Source organism: Phalacrocorax aristotelis, chromosome 19, assembly GCF_949628215.1.
Source record: "Phalacrocorax aristotelis chromosome 19, bGulAri2.1, whole genome shotgun sequence".
Taxonomy (NCBI): domain Eukaryota; kingdom Metazoa; phylum Chordata; class Aves; order Suliformes; family Phalacrocoracidae; genus Phalacrocorax; species Phalacrocorax aristotelis.
This window is the reverse complement of record NC_134294.1, coordinates 5,516,011-5,543,582: the sequence shown is the minus strand read 5'-3', so window position 1 is coordinate 5,543,582 and position 27,572 is coordinate 5,516,011. Positions and strand designations below refer to the sequence as shown.

The 27,572-nt window shown below is 52.0% G+C and overlaps 2 protein-coding genes across 11 annotated transcripts in view; one reads left to right on the top strand and one right to left on the bottom strand.

Annotated features, from left to right (window-relative positions):
* Positions 1-13,534, top strand: part of NOC2L (NOC2 like nucleolar associated transcriptional repressor) — a 57,429-nt gene extending 43,895 nt beyond the window's left edge. The window contains exons 18-19 of the mRNA XM_075113801.1: positions 7,109-7,249; positions 9,793-13,534. Coding sequence (XP_074969902.1) covers positions 7,109-7,249; positions 9,793-9,938 — 287 coding nt within the window. The 3' untranslated portion in view covers positions 9,939-13,534. The remainder of the gene's footprint in view (positions 1-7,108; positions 7,250-9,792) is intronic.
* The window catches only part of SAMD11 (sterile alpha motif domain containing 11), a 188,869-nt gene continuing 173,597 nt past the window's right edge, over positions 12,301-27,572 (bottom strand). For all 10 annotated transcript variants that reach the window (XM_075113790.1, XM_075113797.1, XM_075113796.1 and 7 more), the window contains 3 exons: positions 21,292-21,416; positions 16,617-16,727; positions 12,301-13,945 (listed from right to left, as the gene is read on the bottom strand). In XM_075113790.1, the coding sequence (XP_074969891.1) occupies positions 13,697-13,945; positions 16,617-16,727; positions 21,292-21,416 (485 nt within the window). In that variant the 3' untranslated portion in view covers positions 12,301-13,696. The remainder of the gene's footprint in view (positions 13,946-16,616; positions 16,728-21,291; positions 21,417-27,572) is intronic.

Sequence of the window (27,572 nt, the reverse complement as noted above, 5' to 3'; positions counted from 1 at the left end):
TTCTAAAAAGGCAGTGATAATTGCAGTTCAGAAAGCAGGTTGCTGGGAGGCAGGGAAACCCAGGGCATAGGCCTGCCAGAAACTGACTTTATGCTTGGGAGATTTCTTGGACTGATGGACTCCGGGATGTACATTGAGATCCTAACGAGGCATGTCTGTGATGAACATTACTGATGACACGGTACAAAGTCTATGGCAGCTGTTTGTCTGGCACCTAACGTACACAGCTTCTACCTTGTTTTTGGTGGTTGCCTGCTCGCTGTAGAAATCTGCTGAATATAAAGGTTTGCAATCTATTTGTTAGGCATGGCTTTTACCCCCCCTGCCTCTGTGTGTGCTGTGACATCTGTCCATGAGGTTCTTTGGCAGCTCTAAGGGGCTGACATACATAGCGAAGCGAGTGCAAATGAGGACTATGGTCCACGTGATGCCAAAGGGCTTTCCCTGCTCTGTTTGTGTGAGTCCCACAGCTGCAGTATCTAATCGCTGAGTGTGCATCAGTACTGCAGTGTCAGTAATGGGTCTTGCCTTCCAACATTCCCGGGTCAGCTGCCTCTCCATAGCCTTTGTTCTTAGTAGGGTGTTTTCTAGAGGGAGGGAACAGGCCCTGAAGGCAGCTTCCATCGCAAGGAGCAACTGTGCTCAGCCCCACCATGGATCCTGAGGTGCTGGGTGGGGACAGTGGAGCACTGGGTCTGTACTGTAGCATGGGGTGAAGTCCCCTACAGGCAATGGTGTGACTTTGCAGTGGGAAAGGGACAGGGAACAGGGGGCTGGAAAAAGCGCCTGTGTCTTGGGAGATGCATACAATGAGCTCTTGTTTTTACTCTGTGTGGGGTGTGAGATGTTCCCAGACGCACTCTGCATTCAGTAACTGTCAGGGCTGGCTGGAGATGGAAGTCAGAGAAGCTCGTGCTTCAGTTTGCTGAAGTTCCCTGTCTTTGTCACCATTGTTCTACCGGGTGGCCGAATGCAAGGGAATTTGGGAGGCCCTGTGGCTGCTGTGGCCTGTGTATTCACTACTTCACCTGTGAGTTTGAAGGCATAACCTTCTCCTCTCTTCAAATAAGGCAAAAGGAGAGTCTGGGATAATGGAAGAGCTTTGATTCATCTTGAATCAGCCTCAGACTACTTCCAAGAGATACCTGTTGGGTATCTGATGGCAGAAATCTAGGCAGGAAGATAACTGTCCTGGATGGACCTTCTGGGAGAGGTAAATAAGAGACACAGCTGGAAAACAAGAAATATAGCTGAGAATGCCCGGCGATGCTGACCTCCTTGAAAAGTGACAGGGAGAGAGACCTGGTCCAAGACAGGCTGGTGCCATGAAAGTAACAGTGACACTGATGTGTTGTGGGGATCTGGGAAGCTCGTCAAAGCAAATCAGCCCTTCTGATACAACACTACTTCCAGATGTAGGCAGGAAGAGATGGGGCTGGTGGGCTACACCCTCCCTGCTATGGGAATGGAAGCAGGGACATGATTTGGGAATGCTGAGGCTAGCGTGAGAAAAGAATAGGAGGCTCACTGGGAAGGTCAACCATATCCAGGGGCGCCCATCCTCTCCTCAATAGCAAGGCTTAGCACGGGCACCCAAAACTCTGTTCAGAGTTCTTACTGGAAAGAGCCAGTTCCAGAGTCTAGGGGATGTGTAAGTCTCTGCTAAGAAGGGGGAGGGAGGGAGGGAGGGAGAGACTTCTGGAAAGGAAGGAATTCCCTGCCAGAAAAGTCCTAGCTAGATAGTTGCAGTGGTCTGTTGCTGTAACTCATCCTCTTAGGCAACCGTACGGGTTAAATCTGTAAGGATGGTTGCCCTGGTCAGGAGAACTCTCTTCGCCCTGATGATTACTACATAAAAGTCTGGATTTCAGAACCTGCTGCTGATGCAGCATCATTGTGGCTTCCTGGTGCGATGTTGGGTACGGAGGCGTGGTGGAAACAGCTCCCATCTCTCACCAACCACAGCATTTGCCTCGGCAAAATCTTTTCTGTATTGACAAGATGATGTTCTTCTCGCTAGTAGTTGTTTTGGCCTGTCAGGTCCCAGACCAAATTCACAAGAGTGGAAAATTGCCTGCTATAAGCCTGGAAATCATCAGTTTTCTGTTATTTAGCTGCTGTTCAAAGACCCCATCACCTTTTCTTTTGATTTAAATTAAGTATTGTATCAGTGAAATGTTGTTTTCAGTTTACAGCGTCTCTAATCTCTCTGGAAGAGGGTAGGCCTGGAGAGCAGCTAGAGTTCTTGGGTTAACCATTGCAAGCCAAAACATCTTGCTCATTAACTTCTGCCTCAGAGACCTTTGTATTTCTCAGAGCAGAGCAGGCTTCCGAAAGAGGTCTTTCCAATCCCAGGCAGGGAGTGAATGGCACATTTTTCCCAAACCGAGGGGGTTGGCAACCTTCCTATTCTCACAGTTTGCCATTGCTCGTTCCGGGAGGGGCAAGGGTAGATGACGAAACCTGTCCCTGCATGTGGGAGGGGGTAACGTTCAGATCCTGTTGTGCTCCAGCAGCACTGGTGCAGTTGCGCGTTGCCTTCCCTTCTGTTCTGAGCGTCCCCATCTTGTCCACTCCCGCCTCCACCATTTTCAGCTGTGCTGTAGCAGAGAAAGGAGATTTGCTGCATCCAGCCCCAGGCACCGCTGCAGGAAATGGCCACCAGCAGTTCGGTGTTTGCAGCTCTCGCAGCACTTGGCCCCGGTCTGCGCTGCTCCCAGATGGGAGCCACCCGCCCCTGCTCTCCTCCCACGGGGGAGCAGGACCGGCAGCAGCAGCATCTGGCGGAGGCACCTCCTCCAGAATCCTTCCGGAACAGCACCCCTCGAGCAGGCAAGGAAGGGTCCCTGGGGACTGCCCTGGAGTTGAATAGGAAGCACCCTGGATTTCCCAGAAAGTAGGAGAAACTGCAGCATGGGCTGGGGAGCAGAATCAGATGGGTTCCTGTGGGGAGAATCAGTGTGGGCATAACATCGTGGTAGTGGATTCTCACGCGGCAGGTGCTCCTGGATGTGTCCTTCAGAGGTGAAAGGCAGCTCCAGCCAGGTGTTACAGCCTTGAATCTTTCTGCCTGTCAGCTCCAGGGCTGCGCTGTGATCGCATGTGTGGAGAGGGATGGAGGCAGTGCATAAAGATGCAGGTGCAAGCTAAACTCCTCCAGTGCTCTTACAGTATGTGGAGATACCAGGGAAGAGGAAAAGGTATGTTCAGGGCAGGGTGGGCTACAGGGTGGTCAGCAGCTTAGAGATGTTCTGAACTGAGGGTGATGGAGAGACCATTTTGTTTAATATCCACCGATGAATCTGTTGGTTCCCCGATTTGTGCCTGATCCTCGTTGTTGGTGTGGCTTCCACAGCCGCCTCTGGTAACATGGTAAGACGTGCCACAACTTTAACGTGGACATTTGGAAAAAGCATTGTTTTTTCTTCAAGCCTACTGCCCACCGACCTTGCTGAGCAGCCTCTTGTGCCAGCTACAGCCATCGGCCTGCTTTAATGGGCCATGTAGGATCCAGGCATAACCCTGTCTCTTAGGCCTGTCGTATTCTGAATCGTAACCCATTTTGCATTAGGCCAGAGATGAAGGGCTGATAGTAGGCCATCTTCTTCCTGTGGGCCAGGCCTTCTCCCTGGTCCTGCAGGGCCCAGCAATAGCTAAGCTCTCTGATCCTTCCTTACCTTAACCTTAGCCTTAACAGCCTCGCAGCAGCCAAAACCGTGATAAGCCCTTTATCTTTGGCAGCAGCAGCCTTTTCCCTAGCTCCATAGCTTTCCGGGTCTTCAGTCTCTTCTTTCCTGAGTCCCAACCCTGACTTCAGCTTTTGCTGTAGACCACAGATCCCTGTAGAAAAAGCTTCTGACCCACCTGAATCTTCATTCTCATTTCTCAGGCCTTGCTGAATCCAACAGTGAATGAATGAACTTCTTCTGAATCCTGGTGAAATTAGCAATAGCAAACATTTCCGTCCCTGGTGTCACGTTTATAGAAGTCTCACTGGGTTTCTTTGTGGTTTGAGCCCCCTGCTCTGTCAGTACGGGCACTTCTGTTTATTTTAGGGGCTCCTGAAAGAATGGACAGGGTGGTGGACAGTTCTTCAGAACTTGGTCAGCAAGTTCATCAGCACAAATCCACATCCACCCCTTCCAGAACCTGGAAGCTAGGAGCGCTGGTTAGCTCCCTGTCGGTGCATCTTGCGTTGCACTGGGAGACCTCCACCCAGATCGGGTTTGGGGGGGTGCTGCTGCATAGCCTGCTGGGGAGGAGCAGTGCCTGCTCAGCGAGTCGGCGTGAAAAATTCAGGCATAATAACCGAGGCGGGAGAGGGAGGGATATCTCGACACAGTTGGAGCGGGGTTTGAGACAGGGCTTTGAGTTCACATGTCCAGGATCCCAGCATAGTGGTCCTTCTAACAACGTGACGCTGCCTGTTGGCTCTCTATTTCTGGTTGTTTTGGTTTACAGCTGGCTGTGGTGCAGCCATACCGGGGAATAAATGGCAAGCGGTGTATTGACGCGTGCAGCAGATACGGCTGCAGAGGAAAAGGAGGGAGACTGATGAATTTGCAGTCGTTCTTTAATCTTGCGGGTCTGTGAGAGGAGATTCCCCCTACCTTGTGCAGGTGGAGCTGAAAGCTGCCTGCTCGTTGCAGCAGGATTGCACACCCCCGGCATCCTCCCCAGGGGGGGCAGGAAAGGTGGTGAACGCAAACCCATCGCATCGAGAAGGTGCCCTCTGGAGTGGAGAAAGCATTTGGCAGGCAGGAGAGACTCCCTTGCTTGGGTCTTTGCAAGGTCTGAAGAGGGAAAAGAAAGGAGTTTACACGTTTCAGGAGCCCCCAAGCAGGCAAGGGCGGAAAGAGCCAGGAGATGGGGAGGAAAGAGCATAGATTTGATCAATCTGTGTGTCGCTGGTGGGGGTGGGGAAGTTCATGCATGCCTCTCATTTACCAGCTGACAGATCTCTGGGAGGAAAGGCGGCTGCTCCTGGAAATTATTAATGGCTTAGAAAGAGGTGCTGGACTGCCTCGTCATGAGGCAATTAAAGGCGAGAAGGGAGTGTGGCTGCAGCGTCTCTCCGGGCCTGGCTGTAATGAGTGATCTGTCCACATTAGGTGTTGGTGTGCCTCTAATGAACTTGAACAGGTTTCTTCATTTATCCCTCACGTAATCATATTACATCAATTTCATGCCAGACTGGCGGGGGCCAGGCGTGTGGAAGGAGAGGTCAGACATTTTCATTTCCTAGCAGAATAATCATGGCCCTTCTCAGTGGCAAAATTCCTGCTGTGGGCTGTCAGCACGAGGACCTAGAGGCAGAGTGAGGAGGAAGAGGGGAGAAGCACTGGTTAACCGGAGCATCCTAAGCATTGTCTTCTGGAGTCTTGCTGAATACAGTTCTGCCTCGGGAGATGGAAGTTCGAGTTCTGTGTGAAGGCTGTACTGGGGCCTCTCTGTGTGTGCATCGGTGGAAGGGGAGGCAGGGGCTGAGCTTACGGGAAGGGAGCAGGAGGCTGGAGAAGTTCAGTAAGTTCCTCTTAGTGGCCTGCTGCCTGTGTCGAGCGTGTAGGAATGACCTGATGGCCCGATACCCAATTCGTGCCCACAGCTGGCTTCTCTGCTTACTCTCAGATGAGCTGGGAGCTGGATCTGTCAGTGCTTTTGCTAGTGCTGCTTGATGGATGAAAGCGTGCTCCTCTCGGTTGTTGCCTGAGCTGCTCAGGTGCCCATCAGTATGATGTGGTGCGGTGAATAGCACTGCAATCCATCTCCCGTGGAGCGGGTGCTCTCCGCATGGCTGCGAGCGCCCGAGACCGCTCCGTCCATGAGATGTAGCTTCCGATCCCTCGGGGGGCAATTGCACAGAGGCTGCACGCTGGCAGAGCTGACAGATGGGTGAAAGCAGAGCGAGTAGGGTGATGACGGGGAGCTGGGAATACTAGCAGCCAGCTTATTAATGGCTCTGTATCCAGTTCAGTGAGTAACATAGGTCAGCTGCTGAGGAGGGAGGATGGGGCAAAAAATAGATGCCATGGTGGGGCTCAAGAATCACAATGTGAGAAAGATGTACAGCCAGTTTCCAAGCAGAGAGCCTGAAGTGTGAATAAATAGCTTCTTCAGCAGTTTTATAAGCAAGGGCAGGTAACCTGCAGCACTGAGCTGGGCTTGGCTTGGGGTGGTGGCTGGAAGGAGGCCAAAAAAAGATGGTTCTTCAGCTCCCTCTGTACAGAAGTTGTATTATGTCATTGAAATGCCTAGTGACTCGCACTGTCTGGAGGAAGGAGAGAGGGGAGAAGCACTCCCCCACTGAAGTGAACTCAGCATGAGTAAAAGAAGTCTGGTTCCAGAGGCTCAGAGGCAGATGATTTTCGCACAGGCCAAGCACCTAGAGCTCTTAATACTTCCTCCCAGACTCCCTTGGACCTGGCTGGCCATCTGCAGAGGGAATTTGCAGCAGTGTCTGTTCCTAGACCTTTTTGTTGTGACTGACGGAGGAAATAGAGCTCACAGAAGTTCACAAGGTTGCCCTGAAGCAGAGAGTCTACCAATCTTTTCAGTTACGTATAACCGTGGAGGGGTGGAGGTGGGTATACACAGGCACTATTTCTCAGTGGAACCAGCCCTTCTCTGGTCTGAGCTTTGTGACTTAACTCCTCTCCTTTGTCACATCTATTCAGTAGGCCCATTTCTTCTTATTGTGCTCTTCTGTCTGTTTTCCTCTCCTGGCTTTCACGTCTCCCTGAACGGGGCAGACAGGTATCTTCCTGATGGATGCTTGGGCACTGCGCTGGTGGTGCTCCATAAATACCAGGCAGCAGCAAATCCTGGGCTTTAGCCATAAAACCTGCTATGGGCTTCTGAAGTGATTTCTCTGACTCTCTGTGTCCTGGCCTTCTGGGCCTCTAGCAGGTGCCTCTGAAATGAAATGCATCCTTGCCTGGGCCTGCAAGGGGGCATGGCTTTCAGAGAGACAGGGTACGTTTCCCCTTTAGTGTGTGTACGAGTATACTGCTGAGGATGAATGTTGGATGGCAGTACTGTGCCCTTCGCCTGCACGTGTGTTTGTGTGCTGCTCTTCGTGGTTCCATTTACATGGTAAAAATACTTGCAGGTAAAGCCAAAGCCAAGCAGGCATCAGATGACAGTTCAGAAGCTAGCAGCAAGGACTATGGCGAGGATGATGATGATGATGAAGGAGAGTATGAAATCGAGGAGGATGAGGAAGAATTGGAAGAAGACAGTGACTCAGATGGTAAGTAGTGCGGTTGGGCGAAGGGGAGGGGAATTATTGACAGCACTGGTGACTGACGGCTCCTTTGCGTTCTGGGAGCTCCCCTACAAAGCAGCCGTCTCCTCTTTCCTTGCTCTGCCGCTGTTCTGAGCTGCAGGGTGTCAGGAGGGACTTCTACACACAGACACACACACGCCCTGGACAGGGAGACCTGGCAGTTCTGAGATTATGCTGAGAAGAGAGCGAAAGGGTTAAGGTCTTTGCCGGCCTTGCTCTAACAAGCCACCAGTCCCTTTCATCTCTTTTCAGGGGCCTCCTGCAGAGAGGCTCAAACAAACTCTTGAAGTACAGCCCACCCCAACAGGGTACAGAAACCTTGCTTCGAGACTCTCCACAGGTTACACATGCACGGGGTTGTGGAGGGTGCACTTCACTTGTCATCTGAGCAGTGCCTGGGGTATGGGGTACTGCACAGGGGTAACCCTTCAGCTGCTGCTTCTTGAAAGCTCCTCCCAGGCTAGGACGGGCAGGATGATCTTGTCCAAGTCCTGCATTTTCTGGGGTTTCTGCACTGAACCAGTTGTGTTTGCCAGTGTGAGTACAGACCCTGCTGGAGCCACTGGCTTTGCTCTGTGCTCAGTCCTGATCGCTTCTGCCATTAGTAGCTGCTGCCCAGAGACAGAACCGGTAAGAGTGGTGGGTGTCAGCTTGAGGGGCTACCAGTTCAGCGTGCTCCTAGCAGGCCAGAACAACAGCTATCTAAATGGCTACTGAGAAAGCTGCCAGCTGTGTCCGGGGCTGTGCTAGTCGCCAAGCCAGGCTTTGTTGCAGCTGAGGAGAGAGTATCTTCCCTTTCCGTCCCATGCACGGAGCCGCAGCCAGCTAGAGAGCCTGCTCAGCACCCCAGCAGAGTGCAGCTAACCACGTTCGGCTCAGCCTTGCCTGTGTCTGCCAAGTTGCTCTGCTAACTTAGCAGACGGAAGCTGGGCCTGCCAGGGGCTCTGGCTGCTGCAGTGTTCCTTTGCTGGTTTCTGTGTGCCGCTTGCTTAGGCCTTTGTGTTAGACTGCCAAGCCTCTGCTCCTCAGCATGCCGTTGGGTGTGATGCGTGGTTGTGGGGAGCAGCCACAAAAGCTCCTGTGTGCAGGCTTTGTTTACTAGTTTGGGGAGCAGGGAGAGCAGGAGGCGGGGGAAGAGTCCAAGTGAGAGCAAAATCTGACTGATTTAGCATGGCAGATGGCTGTGGCTTGGCATGCGCACCCAAACCTCGGCGCCGAGAATAGATTGGTAGATGATGCATGTTCTGACAATGCTGTAAAGGATGAAGAGGGAGAGTTTTTCCCTCTCTGCCTGCTGGACGACTTAGACAAGCTGAAAGAAAAGCACCCTTCCTTGCTGTCTGGGGGAGCAGGAACTCTGATCCTCCCTTCCTTCACCCCTAATGGCAGTTTCCTTCCTTTTGGGCTGTAGGAGCGCGGTGTAGCGCCAGCGGAGTCTCTTAGCGCCTGGCTACACGGTGTAGTGGTGGTGGCATTCGGGCTCGGGTGCTCCTGGCCTCTTTCAGACATCAGTCGGGCAGGGCAGACAGGCACATCAGCCCCTCCCAAGTCTGAAGCTCTGTGTGTTGAGCTTTTTACCAAAACGCACAGGCACTGGAAACCAAAACTGCTCGGGCAATGGAACAGCGAACACCTTGTGTCCATGACAGCTTCCCGCCCCTCCAGCAGGCCAGCACCTTCGGGGAGAACCCTGCACGTGCTCCCAGTGCCCGGAGAGGCCCTGCTGTTCCAGTGTCACCAGTGCGGGTGGCTTTTTGTCCTTGGCGAGTGAGCTGAACTGGCAGAGCCTGGCAGCTGATCCAGGGAGCGCTGAGGAGAGGCAGCCACGTCCCACAGCTGCTGCCACCACCCTCCACCACCTGTGAGAGGCTGTGGGCATAAGACCACAACAGGAATTGGTGCTGAGCAGATGTTTTGCTGGTAGAGCCTAAGAAAGCCGGTCTGCAGGGGCCCCCTTTGGAAGCAAGGTGTAGGAAGCTCAAGCCACACTTCTGGAATGAGAGGGAAGGGCACATGTACAGTCCTGCACAGCCTCTAGAAACCAGTTCCCACTTGCGCTCCCCACTATTCAAGTATCATTTAAAAGAAAAAAAAAAAAAAAGGGAGGGAGCTTGGGGCTAGTTTTGCGTTTGGGAGTCTTGCAGTTACCTATGACAGCTCCTTTCTGTCAGCTCTTAATGCCCAGCCTGACATCTCTCGTGAGGAAGATGGACCTGAGCTGAGAGGGCTGAAGGTTTGGCGGCACTGCATGTCTCATGCCCCCCAGTCCTTATTTTGTGTTCCTGCCTCAGGCATGACAGTGAGTTGGGTCTCCTCTCCTATCGCCCCAAGTACTTCAGAGCCAGTGCTGTCCGAGACCCTGCAGTGCTCTCCTACTGCTATCTCAGAGCTGCCGTGGCGCCAATAAAATGAGTGTCTGGGATTAATTAGCCATGAGTTGCCTCAACTTGCCTCACTCTCACTCCCAGTAAAGCAGGATTTACACCTCTCACTCTTTCCACCCACAGAGGAAGGCAAAGAAGCTGCTCGGGGTTCCCAAGGGTCGCAGAAGCAGCGGAGCGGCACTCGTGGGCTGTCACGCTCTGACCTCGAACAGCTAGCCCAAGGAGAAGAGGACGTTGTGGAGGACTTGGCTTTCTCTGATGATGACTGAGCACCCTCACAGCCACCCCCACCCCCCCCAATCTTATCCCCTGCAGAGCTGCTGTGTACTGGATCACCCAGCCCTTCAGTGCCTGTCGCTGGTTCTCACCGAGGTGGTAAGAGCTGGGTGGTGTGGCGGGTGGGAGGCCAGCCCCAGGTGCCACCAAGGACTTTCTCAGTGACACAGCAGAGATGCTACTTGGACTGTCAAGCTTTTTTTTTTTCCTACCAGTTATGTTTTTTGGTATCAGTAACATTGTGGTCACAAGGCCAGTAAAACTGCTCAGCATAGGTAATAAAAAGCCCTCATTAAAATCTGCTGCTTCAAATAGCATGGGGTTTGGTTTCAGCTCCTGCTGGAGCAAAAGTGAGCGGACCAAGGGAAGGACAAGTTCTTTTGTCTAAGGGTCCTCCTGTCTGTTCAGCCAACCACCCACGTCACCCCGTATTTTGCCCTGGGCCTTCACCAAACCCTCCCTTCTGCCAAGAAGTTCTTAAGGCCTGCACAGACTGTTTCAGAACTTTGCTTCTTCTCTACAACTGGAAGCCTTTATCGGTAACATCAGACGCAGCCCAGTCAGTCCAGTCAAGGCAGCTGTAACTACGCTGAAGACGTTCACTTAGTAAATGCCTTAGGATGCAGACGGCGGACAGAGATGGGAGGCTGTACAAGCAGGAAGGAGACGGGGCAAAACTAATCACGTAGGAAACGTACCTTCATTTTGTGATGGCTGCTGGATTTCTGCGGGATACATTTGCTTTGTAAAAGCAAGGGACAAGTCTGAGCCTGTGCTTTGTAACAGACTGATTGTTAATCCGTAGTGGCATAAAATCACCTCTTTCTAGGGCCAGGCCTAGCTGCTGATGGCGAACCCCATTTTGATCTGTGAGTCCTGAAACCAAGTAGTGATGATTGCAGGCTGTCTTGGGCACCCACACTGTTACCTCAAAGCCAAGCACTGCATCACCTGGGCAGCGTCTAGATGCAGCTCATTATGTGTCTCCCTGTAGGAGTGGTGCTCGAGGGAGGGCATGGCGTAGCTCAAGGTGGGTAATTTGTGATCTGCTGGGAAAATATAAACAGCTTATCTCTTGAGACCACTGTTGGTTTGCAGGACAGGCAGCTAGGAAACATCTCTGTGGAGAATAAACTGGAAGCGGTATTTGCTGTGAGAAGTAGGAAAAGTCAAATATTCTTAGGCATCGCTGACAGAATCACTCCTGAAAATTAACTGTGTCTTTCAAGAGCATTGTTATTTGTTAATGCAGGGTTTTTTTGGTAAAGAAGGTAGAGGGCCAGGACTAAATATGATCTTTATTTTTCTCTTGGCACCAGTCAGTGAGGTCAGTAGCTGTCTGTCAGCGCTAGGGATGGCCAAGCTACCTGCAGAGATGTGCTCATCGCTGCCTTCTGCGCTCCTGCACATCACACGAGGACAAGGGTTTTTTTTAAAAAAACCTTTTTCCTTGTTTTTTTAAAGTTGTATTTTCATGGAGCGAGAAGAACCACCGCTCAGAAACACTGCCCTTATTGCAGCTAAAACCCCAACTGTACTGTAGCCTGGCCCGTGGTTTCCCGCTCACCCACATGTGTAAGTGATAACGACTCAGTGTATGTAAAGAGGTAATTATGCTCTTCCTGTCCTACACTGAACGCGGCTCCTTTCCTGCTTCCAGACATCATTACCGCACAGGTAATTACTGCTGTAGTACAGGGCTGCGGGGTGTTTGCTTCATCCAGAGTTTGTTATGTCTTTTTGGAGCTTAGCGGCAGGAATAGGGGTAGAGATGGTTTCCTTTTCCCAACTGCAGTTGCAGTAATTACTAGACCTGCCCTTCCTAGACATGCATTGATACCCTTCATCCCATAAGGGGGAGGAAGTAACCTCAGAAATTAGTAATTAGATTTTATTATTAACATCGTCATTATTTTCATTTATAGCCCCCTGTGAGGGGGCCAAAGCACCTGCTGCTTCGTTAGGGTTTCAGGAGCGCTCGAGACTGAGGTTCCCTACGGCTGGTAAGGCCGGCGTCTTCAGGCAGTTACATCTGGGAGCCTGGGGTAAAACTGCAAAGATGAGAATTTTAAGGCCCTAACTCTAAGAAGAAGGTTTTAACTTACCTTCTCTTCCAAAAGAGAAAGGAGTTGCTTTTTAACTTAGCTGGGCAAGACGCTGTCTGCCTTTCAGCAGCTGTGACCCGACCCTCAGATCGGCTTTGACGCCAGAAATGCAGCCGCTCCGATGCACCAAGAGTTGCCAACAACGCCCACCAGCGGGGCGGCGTACGGCCCCGGAGTACCCACAGTGAAAGAAAGACGACAGGAGGCTTTGGGGTGACGCAGCCACTTGCAAGGAGCTCAGGAAGCTAGGTACCATTTGTAAATTAAGTGTTTTTCTTTTTTATTTAAATTGATTGCTGGAAAGCATTTTTATCGTGATGTGATGGATAATGACTTTTTTTTTTTACAATATAAAGAAGCTAATGTACCACCAAGCTATTTTGTAAGAAAAACGGTAGCACGTGCAATGTTTAAACAAAAAAAAAAGGGGGGGGGGGGGGGGAGAGAAAGAGAAAAGTACCACATGTGATTGTTGTTCACAACTGTACAAGTCACAGGAGGTCACCCCCAGGAGTTACCATCTCATTCACAGTAGTAAAAACTCTACCCATTGCTTTTAGCCTGAATCCCCCAGCATCCCTCCCCCTCCTCCGGGAACGCACAGGTATCTGTCTCATGGTCCACAGCAGGCCAGAATGTGCAACTACATCCACCTCTGTAACAAGGCTTTAAAAATAACAAAACCAACCCTACAAACGAAAAAACCCACCCCAAAATGTATAAATGAGTCTGTTGTACACGTGAAGGAGGGAGGGGGCCACACTGGAGTGAGGCCTGTGACCCCTCCTCCCACCAAAGCGCACACACTTTTCTTCTTCTCTTTAAAACAAAATATCTAATGGAAAAGAAAAACCAAAACCTCTGCAGGGCTGGAGCACAGGCAGAGTCCGTTCTCTGTGTGTGCCGAAAGGGACAACGTGCCAGGGAAGAGGGCAGCCCCGGCCCGAGGGACAGCACGGAGCCGCCTGTGCCGTACCACCCACACGGAAGTAAACATGGACCGGAACTTGCCTTTTTTTTCTTTTTTTCTTCTTTTTTTTTCTTCTTTTTGTCTGTCTTTGGTATTGTAAAGTTGCTAGAGATGCATAGACACCTGAATGAGGAACTAAGGACAGTTTCCAGGGAGGAGGAGGTTTCCTTTTTGATGGGTTTTTTTGCTCAGGGGTGCTGAGTACCATTGGGAGGAGCAGTGCCTGTTCCCCCTCCCTGCTGGGAGTCACCCCCCGGAGTTCCTGAAAGCCGTGGGGTCTTTGAAGAGAAAGGAAAGCGTTCGTTCCCTGTCCGCGGCTCTCCATCTCAGGGAGGTGAGCGAGAAAGGGGTGTGAAAGGGAATGGGAATGCTGCTGCCATCCTCCGGAATAATTTTCTTTCTCTTCACTCGCGTTGTCTCAGTACATCTTTGGATAGTTTTCTTCCCTTCCCTTTTTACAGTTTTTAAAACTTCTGTGGTTTGTTGTTTTTGTTTGTTTGTTTTTTTTTTCTTTTTTAAACAAAAAGCAAATGCATCCAAAAAAATTAAAAACCTCCCTTCCTCACTCCTGTGTCTCACACTGCTGAGGGAGGCTCTCCTGGTCTCTCAAAATGCATTACCTTCAGTTTGTTCAACTGAATCTCAGTTCCAGAAGCAGTCAAGAGCTGTCCTGCAGTTAAGATGGAGGTTTCGCGGTGTCATTGATCCCAGCAATGATGGAGGGGTTTCCGTTTTCCTGCTTTGGTGAGACGCGGCTGGCGGAGGGCAGGCCACTGCTGAAAGGGGAGGCCACGCTGCCCGTGGAGGATGGCCGGAGCTCAGCCGCGGGCAGGTCCCGCTCTGGTGGCCGTAGACCCGGAGGCTGCAGTGGGAAAGCCATGGGGAAGCCTGCCATGTACAGAACTCTGCCCACTCTCTTGGCAACCTATTAAAAAAAAAACAAAACAGCAAAGAGGAAGTTAATGCGGGGGGAAAAGGGATGAGAATGTGCACAAAGTGCCTTCAGAAAGCCCCAGAAGCTGCGTCTTCATGCAGCAAGCCCAGGTTCTGTACTCCAACATCAACTGGCAGCTACAAAAGCTGCCACTGCCAAGCCACAAAGAAAATACCAAAACAAACAAACAAAAAAAACCCCACAAAACCCAAAAATCCCAAACCCTTGGTGACAGACCAGAGCAGACTAAGGAAGGTTTCCTCCTCGCTCCTTTTTCCTAAAGGCCGCCCTGTGCTGCGGCAGCGCTCCCGTGCTCTGTTGTACTGGGCACGTTGGTGCATGGCACCGAAGTACAGCTGGAGCTGCAAGGGCTACCCGAGCTCACGGGTCAGCCTAAAGATGTGCTGGGGCTTGCAGCGCAGGCCGTTTTCCTGCGGTGTGTTTTGCAAGCGCCTGTGTCCTTTGGCCAGAACAAGACCGAAGGCCTTGCTGCGGGGCAGGCTGAAAGGAAGCGTGCGACCCAAGGCTGAACCGAGTCCCGCCTGCGCCAAGCAGCCGGTCCCAGGTCAGCTCTGCCACACGAGGCAGCGGGGCCGTGCCTGGCCGTAGCTGCCTTCAGGTGGAGGTGTATCGGGTGATGCTCCCTGCCAGGTCTGTTATTGTTAACAGGCACCACTGGATGGACAATTTGCTAGAACTCTCCTGCTAACCCAGCCCAGGGACCTGTGCAGGGCACGATGGCCGCTTCTGAAGAGCAGGAATTGCTCTTGCTCTTTAGGGGGCCGAGGGGAGCTGGAACGGTAGAATGAAGGAGAGACAAAAAAAAATCTGGCTACAGGGTGGCTGCTGTTAACTGCACAGGAAACTCTAAGCCTGCAGCCTCTCCCTTCTGCTGCAGTACCGAAGAAAACTCTCCTGAAGCGGGTCTCGCCTCCCAGCGAGGGCCAAAGGCCCCACAACTTTCCAGCACCTACACAGCTGTTTCACATTTAAGCTTAAACAAAAACACAGGCTTGTGTTCAAACCAGACAACTGCGGCATTATTCAGTTAGCAGTATCGGGCCTTTGCTCCCCACTTACTCCCCCTCCCAACCGTGCCTTATTATAGAACTTTAAACACTATTGATTAAATCGAAGCAGGGTTTTTCTAGTTTCAGCCCATATCTCATATTCCCCCCACCAAATCCGATCTAAGAATGTCTGTAAGCTATTTGGCGTTCTCTGTTTTTAAGAAACATAAGAGTTTTATTTCCTACTGAATTGACCCACAGGGAACAATTGCCCGCAGAACCTTTTTATTAGACCCCTCATAAACAGTGAGGGCTGTAGGGAAAGTAGTAAAGTTGCTCTTATTGTTTTAACATAATGTAACAAATGTATAGCTTGTGGGGTAGGGAACCTATGCCAGACTAGTTACTATCTGTGCAGCCCATGTATGTGCACATGCACATTACTGTCATAACTATTCGCATGACATAATCCCCCAGGGACCACAATAGCACAGCCTGTTCTTGACATGTGTCAGAAGCCATTTTTCTGATCATTAAATAGCAAAAAAAAAAAAGAGGAAAAAGCAGCTAGCGGAGAGGTTCTTCTAGCTTTGAGTCCAGCCAAGGGGAAGTGGAAGCAACTGAAATGGAAGGTTCCGTGGCTGCCAGCTAGGGAAGGCAAAATGGGTTTAGGGACGGCAAAACCAGGTTTAGGAACGGCAGAGACTTGGGAGCCAGGTCATGGGGGGTGGGGTGGGGTGTGTGTCTTTTGCAAAGAAGAAACATCGCTATAAGGGCACAACAGCAACCGCTCTGTTGAGGCGGTGATATAGTCCCCTAAAAGAGAGAACTGGACTAAATCAGAGGCAAATATGATTTCTACTTCCAGGGTATCAAAATACAAATGAATAGCAGAAGCCAGGGGAGGGGGTTGGGTGTGGTAAGGCCCATCAGCAAGACCAGTAAGCTATGACTAGCAAGAGATAAAAATGTTACAGATGTCTATTACTAGCACAGCAGAGAAGGGTAAGAGCTGGTCCATTACTCACTGGGGAGGGAAAGTAATCAACAGATGATGCTGAGACGTGTTAAATGCATTTGTGCTTCAAGCCTCGCTAAAAAAAGGAGACCTGCCAAGAGCCCTCTAGTTACAAGGCAAATGAGTGGCAAAAGGCCCTACGTCCAGTCTAGGAAAAACGACACAACTGGTTCCTGAGGTGGCTTTACCCTGTTCATTAGGTACTTTGGAGTGACTATTTTCAGGCTCAGCTGATTTGAAACCATCTACCTTGCCTGGCCTGTTTACAGCTTTTCCTTCCTGGCTGGTAGCTGTGGGAACGGCCTAACGTGGCTTTTCTGGCAGGAGCTGGTCCATTTCAGGAGTTTCCCACTGCAACCCTGCTACTCCCTCCCACCACTTGCCCTGAACCATTTGCTTCTGCCCCGGGCACTGAATACTATGTGGTTTTTCCCTAAAAGAGTTACGCAACTGGCGCCAGCTGAGGATATGGACCATTTTGGAGGACTGATCAAGCATTCTTGCAACCAGAATTACAAATAAATATTTATTGCTTGATAAAGTATATTCAGTAAACCAGGTCTCTTGACAGCCCTAGTCCAGTTCGAAAGAACTTTAAAGCGAGCCACTTGTTCGTAACAGGAAACGGTCCTACCTGTGACCTTATCTTCAGTGCAGGTCCGAGTTTCAGCCCCATATTGTTCAGTAAGTGCTCTTCCGTCAGGAGGGGCAGGGTCTCGCCGTCGATCGCCTGCTCTCGGAATACCTGGAAGAAACCAGAACACAGATCCACCAGGCTTAGAAAGGCCAGTGACGTACCCAATGCGCTCATCTTGCCATGGCGCAGAAGGGCGCCGTAGAAGAGGCAGACTCTGAGAGCCTCAGTGATGAAGCAGGCCTATATGAAGGCGTGAGCGGTACATACAGTCCTGTATCCACAGCTCGGAGCCAACACATAAAAGGAGACACCCGTGGGAATGTGGATTAGGGCGGGGCGGGCCAGGTCAGATAAAGCAATAAATTTTTTTCTTTCTTTTATGTTGGATGGGGCATGAAGTTTTTTCTCTGGGGAACGTCCCAGCTGCCCTAAGTGCAACCTTATGAGTAAGCCCAGCTGAGTGTATGATAGTGGCTTTGCGAAAGGAGCGTGACATGCCCAGGGACCCTATCCCAACTCCAAAAAGGGCAGAAGACATAGGCGAAACAGATAAGAATCTAAATTTTTGGCAAATCCTAGGTCACTCATGCTTGGGTGGGTGTTTGGAAAAAGTTGACCCAGTAGACTTCAAAAGTAGTTGCAGTCTTCCGTGAGGCACGTGCAACTGAAAAGGAGGCACTTGCTTGTTCATGCATTGCCTTCTCAAAGCTGCTAATTTCCGAAACAGTCTCCAGGCACAACACATAACCAGCTCTGCGGAGCACACGCTGCAGGTCACATGGATTCATGTGCAATGCTCTGGTTTGCACCTTTTTTTTCCCCCTCCTCCTCCTTTGCCTGTCGTACATCGCAACCGGTCCTGGACCATGCGAGCAGCCTGGAGAGTGCGGCCCGTCCTGCTCTTGGGCAGCGACGCCTGGTACCCAGAACAGGGTCAGGGAGGATGAGCCCGCCTCACCGCTCTGTTTTAGCACTAGGCCCTTTCTTTTTCCCCAACACTCCTAGCCACGTGGCCTAATAAATATTGCAGTGCCACTGTACCGACGGAGGTAGCCAAGCGGTACCACTAAACATGGCACGAGCCTACTGAGTCAACCGCACTGGCCTTTCAGCCAGGTTCCAGTAACAATCCAGCAAGTCTCTTGCCCCTCTCCCCGTTAGTCGAGTGAAGCAGAGCCTGGTGATGTGCACACATTAACCACAGAAATGACAGCAGGGCCGGTGTAGCCTTACAAAATGGCAGTTTTGCATGAACACATTCTAATACATCCAGCCATGCAAAACTATACCATTTTAACACGTTCTTAAGGGCAGAAAAAAAAAAACCTTTGTTTTGCCACTATCTGTTTCAAATGACAGGGTCACGCAAGAGTTTTCCACCTAATATGTACTGTGTTATAAAGGTTAAGGTCTGGATATGTGGTCTTATTGCTCCATTTTTCATATATAGAGCAGGGCTACACTTAGACCAGTCTCCCCTGGGTGTTTATTCCGGACGTACAAGCTCAATACTTCAAGAGTAAACTGCCATCATCTGGTAATTTAGTCAGCAGGTTCCCCTTGGCTCTGGGAGATGTCGGTCAGATGCCTGGTTTTTCCTACTAACCCACACCCCCACTCCATAGTGGTTTTTTCACACCCCAGGTCGTACTGGATGCTCGCCCAAATGAGCTGCCTGCGGGGCCTGATCCTGCTGCCTCCCCATGCAGTGGCTTATGCATAGCATTGTTATTACTAAACACTATGGCAAGGGAGAGGGGTTCCATTTACTCTAATGGCTTCTTTTTCAGCAGCACACCATAGCCCAGAGCCATCCCTTTGGAGAGTGGCAGCGGCTGTTAGAGCCAAGGCAGCTGAGCCATTGCAAGATTTTTTTATTGCTGGACTCCACCAGCAAAGCTGCTCAGGACTGCAGCATGTGTTTCTGCTCTTTGACCTAGCAAAACTTACTATACCGATTTCTTTTCCTTCCTCTGAAGCCAGTGCGGCCGGGAGCCAAAAGCCTCCCTTCGCTCGGCACTAAAACCCTTCACAAAAACCCTTAACTGAAGCAGAACATTCTCCTTGGGTGTCTCACAGGTCTTGATCCACTGCAGGGACAAAGCTGGACACTGTCAAGGGCTGAAATCGGGCATGGCGACTTTTGTTTTTGCTGAAGTTTTCTTGTTTGTCTGAAACATGTTTCTAAATGCACAGCATACCACCAAACTCTTGCTGGGTTTTCCTGGCAGGAGAAGCCTGCAGACCAGTGCCAGACCTCCCCGGCAGCTGTGGTTTTGGAGACGAGAACAGACAGCTCTGCAGTTTAGAGCCACGGAGCTGGGTCGCCCTTGAACGCTGGCATTTTCACATAGTAAAAAAAACCTGTTAAGCATACAACCATAGCACACAAAAACGCATCATCCCTTAAGCCATGCGCCCCCTACATAATGCAACGTAGCAAGGCCACGACAGGAGGCTGTTTACAGCAGCTCCCATTATCGTAAAACATTTTGTTTGCAATGCACTGAGAAGATTGCTGAACCTTTGTCTCAGCAAGCTATTGATTTCTTCCCCACTGGTATACCAGGAGCTGGCATGGAAGGTGTAAATGGATCATCCTTCTGCACGGTGGTTGTGTTAAAGATTTCTGCGCATTTCCTACCGGCCTAATTCAGAAGCTTCCAGGCCAACTCTGATCTTCATTCCCCAGCGCAGGAATGCAGACCAACTGCAGTACCACCAGTGCAAGAGCACGCTGTTTGGGGTGGGGGGGTAACAGAGAGTGCGAGCAGCCGTATATTTTGCATTTAGAGCCTTTTGCTTGAGCTCTCCTAACACATGCTGCAGCCCACACAGGTACACTCCTGAACCCAGCGCCTGTCCCCTCATCATCCTCACTAAACGCAGTTCCTGAGCTCCCCCCTGCACGTGCAGACCTGCTGCTTCTCGCTCCCGTAAACACCCATCCATCCACCACCTTTTTTTAACCAGTGTCCTTTCCCTCCCTCTCTCCATAACCAGAAACTGACCCTTCTCTCTCCCCCACACCCAGTCACCCTGACCCACTCCCAAGCACAACCCAAATCTGTCATTTCTCCTGGGGAATGTTGTGTGCGCCCCATCGCCATAACAAGCATTCACTTTCCTAAGTGCTGCCTCTCCCATGCGAGCATGCGCAGCTCTGTGCTCCAAAGCAGCACGGGTTTTTCCAGGTGTTTTTAACAAAGCATGTTGCGATGGGATTGATGTCGCAGTCAGGGAGCAAGGAAGGACAGACTTTAGATTGAAAGCACATTATCCCATCACCTGAGCAAGAAGAGAGGTGTGGGGCAAGTCCCGGTTTCCACTTCCCGGTGCCCTCTGGAGGGATGCAAAGGCCTGACGCACCTTTCCCCACGGCACGCTGCCAAACCAGCGTAAGCAAAGGGGATCAGTCCCCTAGAGCCTGGTATGCACCCTGCTCCCCTAACAGGTGGTGCCAGCAGGAGCAGGGGTGCTGAGCCGTACCCTTCTCAAAACGGCTGGGGGTGGGCGTAAGTTCTGGGAGACGACACTGCCCTAATGGAACCAACGGAGAGACGGCAAGGGCCAAAGAGGAGGAGGCGGCAGATATTTAGAAATCCGATTTCAGCCAGCCTGGATGCCAAAGCACAGCTTTGCACTCCTTAACTGTCAGGGAAGCTCCTCTCTTGAAGTGGCGCATCCGGAAAGCTCAACTCCTGCTCTCCTTCCTCCTTTTCAAGACCTGTCTTCAGCCTAGGATGTCTCTCTGCTGAAAGGCTGGATTGTCCCGAACTTTGGCCCTCTGCCTCTCTATCTCTGCTACTTTCAGTCCCTCCTTTCTAAGCACACTATATCCTCTTTACAAGGTTGTCCCAGACAGCTCAGGAATCTGTGCCTTCGCAGTTGGTGCGTTCTCTCAATGGGGCATTTATAATGGACTCTAACAGATGTGGAAGCCAAAAATACAGGGTTGTTTTCTGTATCACACCTCACGACCTCACACTGAGCAGGCTTTCTGAAGCCCCAGCACTGATGGAAATTTCAACTCTGCTATAATGAGCTTAAAAATCACCATCACCGTCGCTCTGCAGTGTAAGCGCAGAGGTTACTCTGACGCTCGTGCAGGCAGGGTCTGTCGCAGCCCCGCTCTGCACCCACAACGGTGCAGAAAGAACACAGCACCTTCTGCCAGGCTGGGTGGTACTGCGAGCTGCCCGTCCTGATACAGGGACCACTTGACAGCCCATCCTACCATACAGCTGCTCCACACAAAGCCATCGCTGTGCTCACCTCTGCGATAGAGCACCGGGCAGCTTCTAAAAGCGTGAGCTAGACAGTGAGAGATAAGGAACACTAAGAGCCACTAACCATGATCAACCCTGCAACTCAGATGCTCACTCCTAACCTTGCCCCTACTCCCGTCCTCTCCCACTGGACTCTCTCCTTAATGCGCTCCATCTGCAAGGCCCATCACACGCATTCTCAGGGTCTTTGCTGGCACAAGTAGCCATTTATCAATCCGCTAAGAAAAAAGCCCAAAAAGCTTCAGGCCCTGCAGGGCTCTGAGATATACCTTCTCCTAGGATGGACGGTGCAAGTAAAGTAGGCACAGATGGGAGGGAGAGGATAGGGGCTTGCAGGGAGGACGATCCTCCCGCGACGGTCTTGAGGCCGTTAAGAGATTTACCTGAGTGTACTCGGTGCAGCCAGACAAGTTGGACACAAAGCTGCACACATCCTCCACCGTCCATTTGCTGATGTCTTCCAGCGCAGGGCTTTCCTCACCATCCAGAAACAGACCTCCCATGGTGCCTGGATTGTTTGGAGTTGGGGGGGTAGGAAGGAGGGGAGGAGAGAGAAACATAAATCATTAAAATCCCACACGGACAACAACTAGCTTGCAATCTGAATATTTTTCTCTAGCCACACATTCATCTTTAATGACCTGTCAATTAAAGCACTGGGCAGGGTCAATTCATAGGCCTCTTCCTCCTGGAGGTCCCCAGCTTAGAAAGGGGGGCAGGGGAAAGGAAAAATCCTAGCTAATGCATTTCATGTGTTTAATGTTCTTCAGCTGCGGGGAAGAAATGGGGGGGAGGGGAGAGAAAAGAAAAAACCCTGAAGGAGTGTTTCTCCACACACACCGCAAAGCGGAAAACTCTGACTGCCCTGTGGGTTTCTTTCCCCCAACCCTTCTCCTGGCTACGTGCTCCGAATGGTAACAGGCTCCAGCACCTCTCCCTGGTGGCCCACTGCCTCGCTGGAGCGTGAATCGCTGGGGAACGTCTTGCTCTTTTAAAGCATTCATTTTCAATCCACCCCAGCCCGAAACATCCATCGGATCGGTCTGCCCCAGCACAGCCACGGCCTCAGAACACACTGCCCTCCGCCCCGCCGCCGGAGCTGGGCACCTCTCCCGGCCCAGCATCTGACGGGTGACGGGACCACCCCTGCCAGCCCCCGCGGCACTCGGAGGACAGCACAGCTCAGTTCAAGCTGATATGTCAATTCTCCGAAACGCAACAGCGGTTCAGGTCTCAGCCCTGTCAGCAGAGACGATGGTGACGGGTTCCAAAAGGGTGGAAGAGAGACACCCCCACCACCACCCCGCGTCGCCAGCGCCTGACAGCACACGACACGCACGCGGGGAGAGAGCCAGGCTGGAGCCGGGAGAGGGGCTGGAGGAGAGGCACAGAGAATAAGAAATGGCGAGAGAAATGCCAGCCAGGTAACTCACGTCTACTGTAGTGTGTTAAAGAAAAAACGCAGAAACAAGTAATGAAGAAACCCAGCCCCAGAAAGCACCACTTGGGAGGGGGCGAAAGGCATTATTAACCTGTGGAACTCACTGCTGCGTGATATCATTTAGACCAAGCGATCAAGTGGCCTTACACAGGAATGTGAACATCCATGATTATAGTGGGTAGAGAAAGAGTTTTTGAGGAGTATAAACTGTTACGCTTCAGGGCATGAAGCAACAAATTACCAGAAGAAGTATTTCTCCCAGGGGTCTGTCAAGACATAATTATCTCTTCCGAAGGCTTAGCGTTTTTCCCCGAGGCATTCGATCAGCACCATGGACATAAACCCTTGCCGCGACTCCTTTGCTCCTGTCCGCGGCAGGTCTGCCAGCACTTCCCCAGGTAACGGCCAGATGAAAGTGGGATGCAGCAGAATCGCGGTGGGGAGCACAAGCCCAGGGAACGAGTGGCGGCTGGTTCCCTGGGGGAACGGGCCAGGGCAGAGGCAAGAGGCACAGAAAGAGGCACAGAAAGAGGCGCAGAAAGAGCAAACGGCAAAACCACGCGGCGAGTCTCCGCTGGCCAGCTGGCAGAGGCACCAGCACAGTCCAAGGTAACAGGAAAAGAACAGGATTTACAGAGGAAGTTATCATGCCAATAAGATGCTTTTAAAACAACAGCAGCCTGCACAAGAAGCAGTCAGACGCTATGTAATCATTTCCACCACATTTCCGCTCCCAACTTCCTGCTTCCCTTCCCGGCCTCGCCCTCTGCGCTGTTCCTGTAGCCGCACCACGGGCTTCCCCTCCCGCCGTGCCGCCTCGCCTTGGGGAGGGAGACGGCGATGCCCCGTCTGCAGCCCCGACCCCGCACGGCTCGGGGTAGTCCATGTGTGTCCCCTAGTGCACCAGCCTCCTGCGGAGGGAGGGCCGGCCGCTGCTCCCAAGCGCTGCCCCAAGCAAACCGGGATGAGTCCGCGTCCCTCCTCACACACAGGGGCCCGCGCAATCAGGCGAGTGCCAACCTCAGAGCCAGAACGTCCTGGCTGGTGCGGTGGGGAGAGACGGGAGCCCTCCAAGGCCTGCTGCCTCTGCCAGCTCTACCTGTCCCTCTGGAGTAGGGACGGGGCTGTCCCTCCCTCTCCCCATGCCTCAGGGACTCGGGCATGTCTTTGCAGGCCTCCTTGCCAGCACTTCTCTCCAGCCCGGGCCCTCAGGGTGCTCGCTTTGGGCAACAACCAGACCTTTCACACCCTCCTCACATGCTTAGTGCTTACCCCAATCTTTCCTCTTGCAGGCACAGGGCCCTCTCCCCTCCAGCATAAGGACCAGGCTTGCAAGATGCTCTGCTTGCTGCTCCCCGAGACGGCTCCGCCTGGCCGTGATGCGCCGAGCGTGGGGAGCTTGCTGCCCCCCGCCTCGGCACCCTGCGCCCCGCTGCAGGCCAGGCAGCTCCTCGCTCCCTTCACACCCCTTCTCCTTCCAGCCAGAAAAAGCTTCAAATGCTTCTGTGTGTCTGATAAAAGCTTCAGATACTTTTGTGCTGTCTGATAACAGATGTAGAGAAAACGATGGGCCTTCCTGCGCGCGAGGCGCCGGAGGTGGAGGCAGAGGCCGTTACCAAAGAGCCAGCGAGCACTTTCCTTCCCCTCGCCACCCCCAGCTACCAGACAGACAGATGGACATGAGCCCTCATTCTCATTCCTGTTGCATTCCATTTTCCAGGAGACAAACTCACAGATGCTTATGTTAAAATTCACAAAACATCCAAATGACTGAGGGCTTTTTTTTCCCTTTTTTTTTTTTCTTCTTGCCGTTGCAGGGGAGGGTTTTTCCTTCTCGGGGTGGGGGGTAATTCTCTTCCTCCGTTTGGAAGAGTGGCTGCAGCTTGGTAAACAGAGGAAGCAAAATTGAACGCAATTATTCCAGGCACAGTCAATGCTCGGGCGAGACACCTCCATCTGCAGCCAGAGCAAGTGTCTCGGAGGGGATCTGACTGTAACAGCCAACTCCTTTAAAATTAGGTGCTTCCTTATTCCAACAGCAAGCCAAGGATTGAATTGCCGCAACACAGCGCTTGGGAAGGAATTCTCCAGTCACCAGCCAGCCAGACCCATCCTCAGGGTTTAACCTCGTGGAGAGAGGCTGGTCCACCGCTGCGTCACACGTGCTCGCCAGGTCCGCACCAGCGTGGGCAGAGGTTTAGCCCAGATGCTGCATTCACAGCTGGCAGGGATGAGGGGAAAGGTGTAAGGCTTCCCTACGGTCCCTCTCCTGCACATGTGCTTGCAATCCTGGCAGTGCACCGAATGTGGGATCATTTGCAGGGCTCCTGACATGGCCAGCAGAGCTGGGCAAGCAACTGCTTCTCCTGCAGAAGCCTTTCTCCTCTGTGGTTTTCTTTCCTTTGTCTCTTTGTGCCCCCAGAAGAAAGGAAGGGAGAGGTCAAGATGCACACAGATGCACGCACAGTAAGCCTGCTCTGTCCAAGAGTGAGGGCAAGACAGGCCTGCTGTATGGGAACAAGAAATATTTTCCACGTACCCACACACTGAGAAATAGAATACGGCCAAAATATTTATCTCCAAGAGTTTTTTTTCCCTTCCCATTTATACCAGGGAAACAGGGACTGACTGATGGAAATATTCTTGGGACGGGGAAGGTAAATACCAACACTTTGGTTTCTGGCCTATTAGCAATTTCTATGCCACAGAACTTAAAAGCTAGAGGGTGGAAACCTGAAGTCAGTGGCAAAACACCCCTGTTCCCTGCAGAAAAGCCCAGTGAGTGCCGAAGAGCCCAGCCCTGGTAGCTCCAAAGACTCAGCCACCATTCTGTGTACTCAGCACCCCGGAGGTCAGGGCTGTGGAGCCTGGTGTTCAGGCATCCCCCGCTGCCCTTTTGCTCCCACCTCAGCTCTGTCACCGGTCTGAAGTCACCAAATGCAGGAATAAGCCCAGAAAGGACATCTGTAGAAGGACACAACAGCTGATTACAGTGGTCCCTCCGGCCTCAGCGCGTATCTGATTTGCAACTAGTACAGGACCAGCCCTCAGCAAGCTGCATCCAGTCACTGGCCCTTTCTAAAGTCCCTAGAGCAGGAGGGCTCCTGTCCTTCCTTCCGTCCCTCCTCAGGAAGATACTGCACTGCCTGCTCCACCTCTGCGCATGGCTGCACCCACTCACCTCTGCTCTGGCAGTTTGGAGAATGATAACAAATAGGTGCCAAGTGGTTAGAAGGGACGCACCTTCTATTATAATAATGACATGTCACTGGATCCTGCCGGACTGCGAGGATGCATAAAGGGCAGCATCTATTCCCTGCCAGGCATCCTCTGTCTTGCTCTATGATAAATGATGGTCCGAGAGACTGGTAATGGATTACAGAGCATTTCACCAGATGGGGCCCAGCGTGTAGGGACTGAAAAGAATCCATCGTCCCAGGCCAGTGTCTTGTAGACAGGTGTCCGCGTAAAAGCCCTCACCACCCATGCCGCAATCCATTTATAATTTCCCTCTCTCCTCCTGATACCCAGCTGCTTCAGAAGAGAAGCCAAAGGCTGAACGGTCAGGGAGAGCAACCCTTCTGGCCATCCCAGTAAGGGGAAACCTCTGCTGCAAATCCAGCAGCCAGGCTGCAATGGGGCTGTCTCCGCTGCACGGAGACACATGAGGTTTTTGCTCCTGGCATCACAGGAGGCAATTCAGGCGCCAACTGGGAGACCAGTGCACAAAGCAAACCCACTTGGAAGTCAGCCCACCTATGGGTTTAATCAGTTTTGCTACCACTCTCTAACCCCTCTCCCATCCCTCCCTGTGCCTGCACCCCCTCCTTCCCGCACACTAGAGAGGGCTGGGGTCATGGAGCGGCACTGGAAGGCTTGCGTTAATTGCTCTCCAGACTACAGATCGATAGGAGGATTTTAGCCTCCTGCACACTCCATCCTTCACCTTTTCCAAAGGACGGGGATGGAGGACGGTGGCAGGAGGAGGAGGGGAGCAAGGCTGCTGAAACCTTGACGAGATGAGGTCATCGAGCAGCCGCCAGATCCCCAGAAGGCAGCTCAGGGAATCGACCCAGCTCTGGCTGCCTCATCGATATGCTTCCTAGTAGGGACAGAAAGCAGCTCTCTGCCTCCAAAGGAGGAGCCTCCCTTTGCTGGAAGACCAGAGGAACTGCCTGAAACCCAGTGGTCATTTTCAGCCAGCTACTTCTCTCTTCTCATCCCCTCTGGCCCTTCCTTTCAGCCTGCCTCGTTTAGGCAGTTACACCAGCCTCCGGTGTACAGCACAACACTGCGACCATCCAGGCCAAAAGAGCAGTCCTTGCGCAAAAAAAGGATTACTGAAATTATCTGGCACTGGGAGAGAGGCGGGTGCAGTTCTGTCTGTCTGTCTTCAGGTGGTTTGTGTTCCCCAAGGGCCAGAGTAACACATTTTTCACTAACACACATTACCGCAGCATACCCGACGATCCCCGCAGCATTTGGATCAATATAGCCCTCAATATTTCAGTTGCTGAACTCCCAGCCCCCCTATCGACCTGCTGTGCTGCACCGAACAAGATGCCCTGCCTTCCCAGCAGGTCCTCCTGTCCAGGTGAGAGCTTTTGCTAGGGAGCTGTACAGTGGCTGCCACAACAGGGCCGAAACTCAGTGCTGCTGTCCCGCAACAGCCAATATTAACAGCCACGACAACACGTGAAGCTAGCCGAAAGGAAAAGAGCCCTCAGGAAAAGACCTACAGCTCTGGAACAGGCTCCACAAATCAGAAGTGTCTGGAAACTGGGCAGTGAAACACAGCCCTGATCTTTGCCGAGGCCTCAAGACACGATCGTGATATAAATTCGAAGTGATAATAATAAATGGCCTATTACAGTAACTCGCACATTGCTGGGGGAGGGAGGAAACCCATCTACAATCCAGGCCTCCCTGCAGAGCCTCACACAAGCGATGAGCACCACAGAGCCCTGCGTTTCCCTTTTTAATGGCTGGGAGAAAAAGGCTCCTGCGAGGAAGCCTCAGCAGCCCAAGGCAGCAGGAATATTTATCATGCTGGCCACCTGCCTGTCACAGAAAAATCGCTTCCTCCTTCCTGGTTGGAAGGCAGCTCTAATGAGCGACGGGCAGCCGCGTTCACAACCGCGGCAGCTCTTTGCATAGAAAACAGGCAGCCTCAGCAAGCCACATGCTATGCCCCCCTTTCTCCCTCCTCCACGTGGCAGGAGG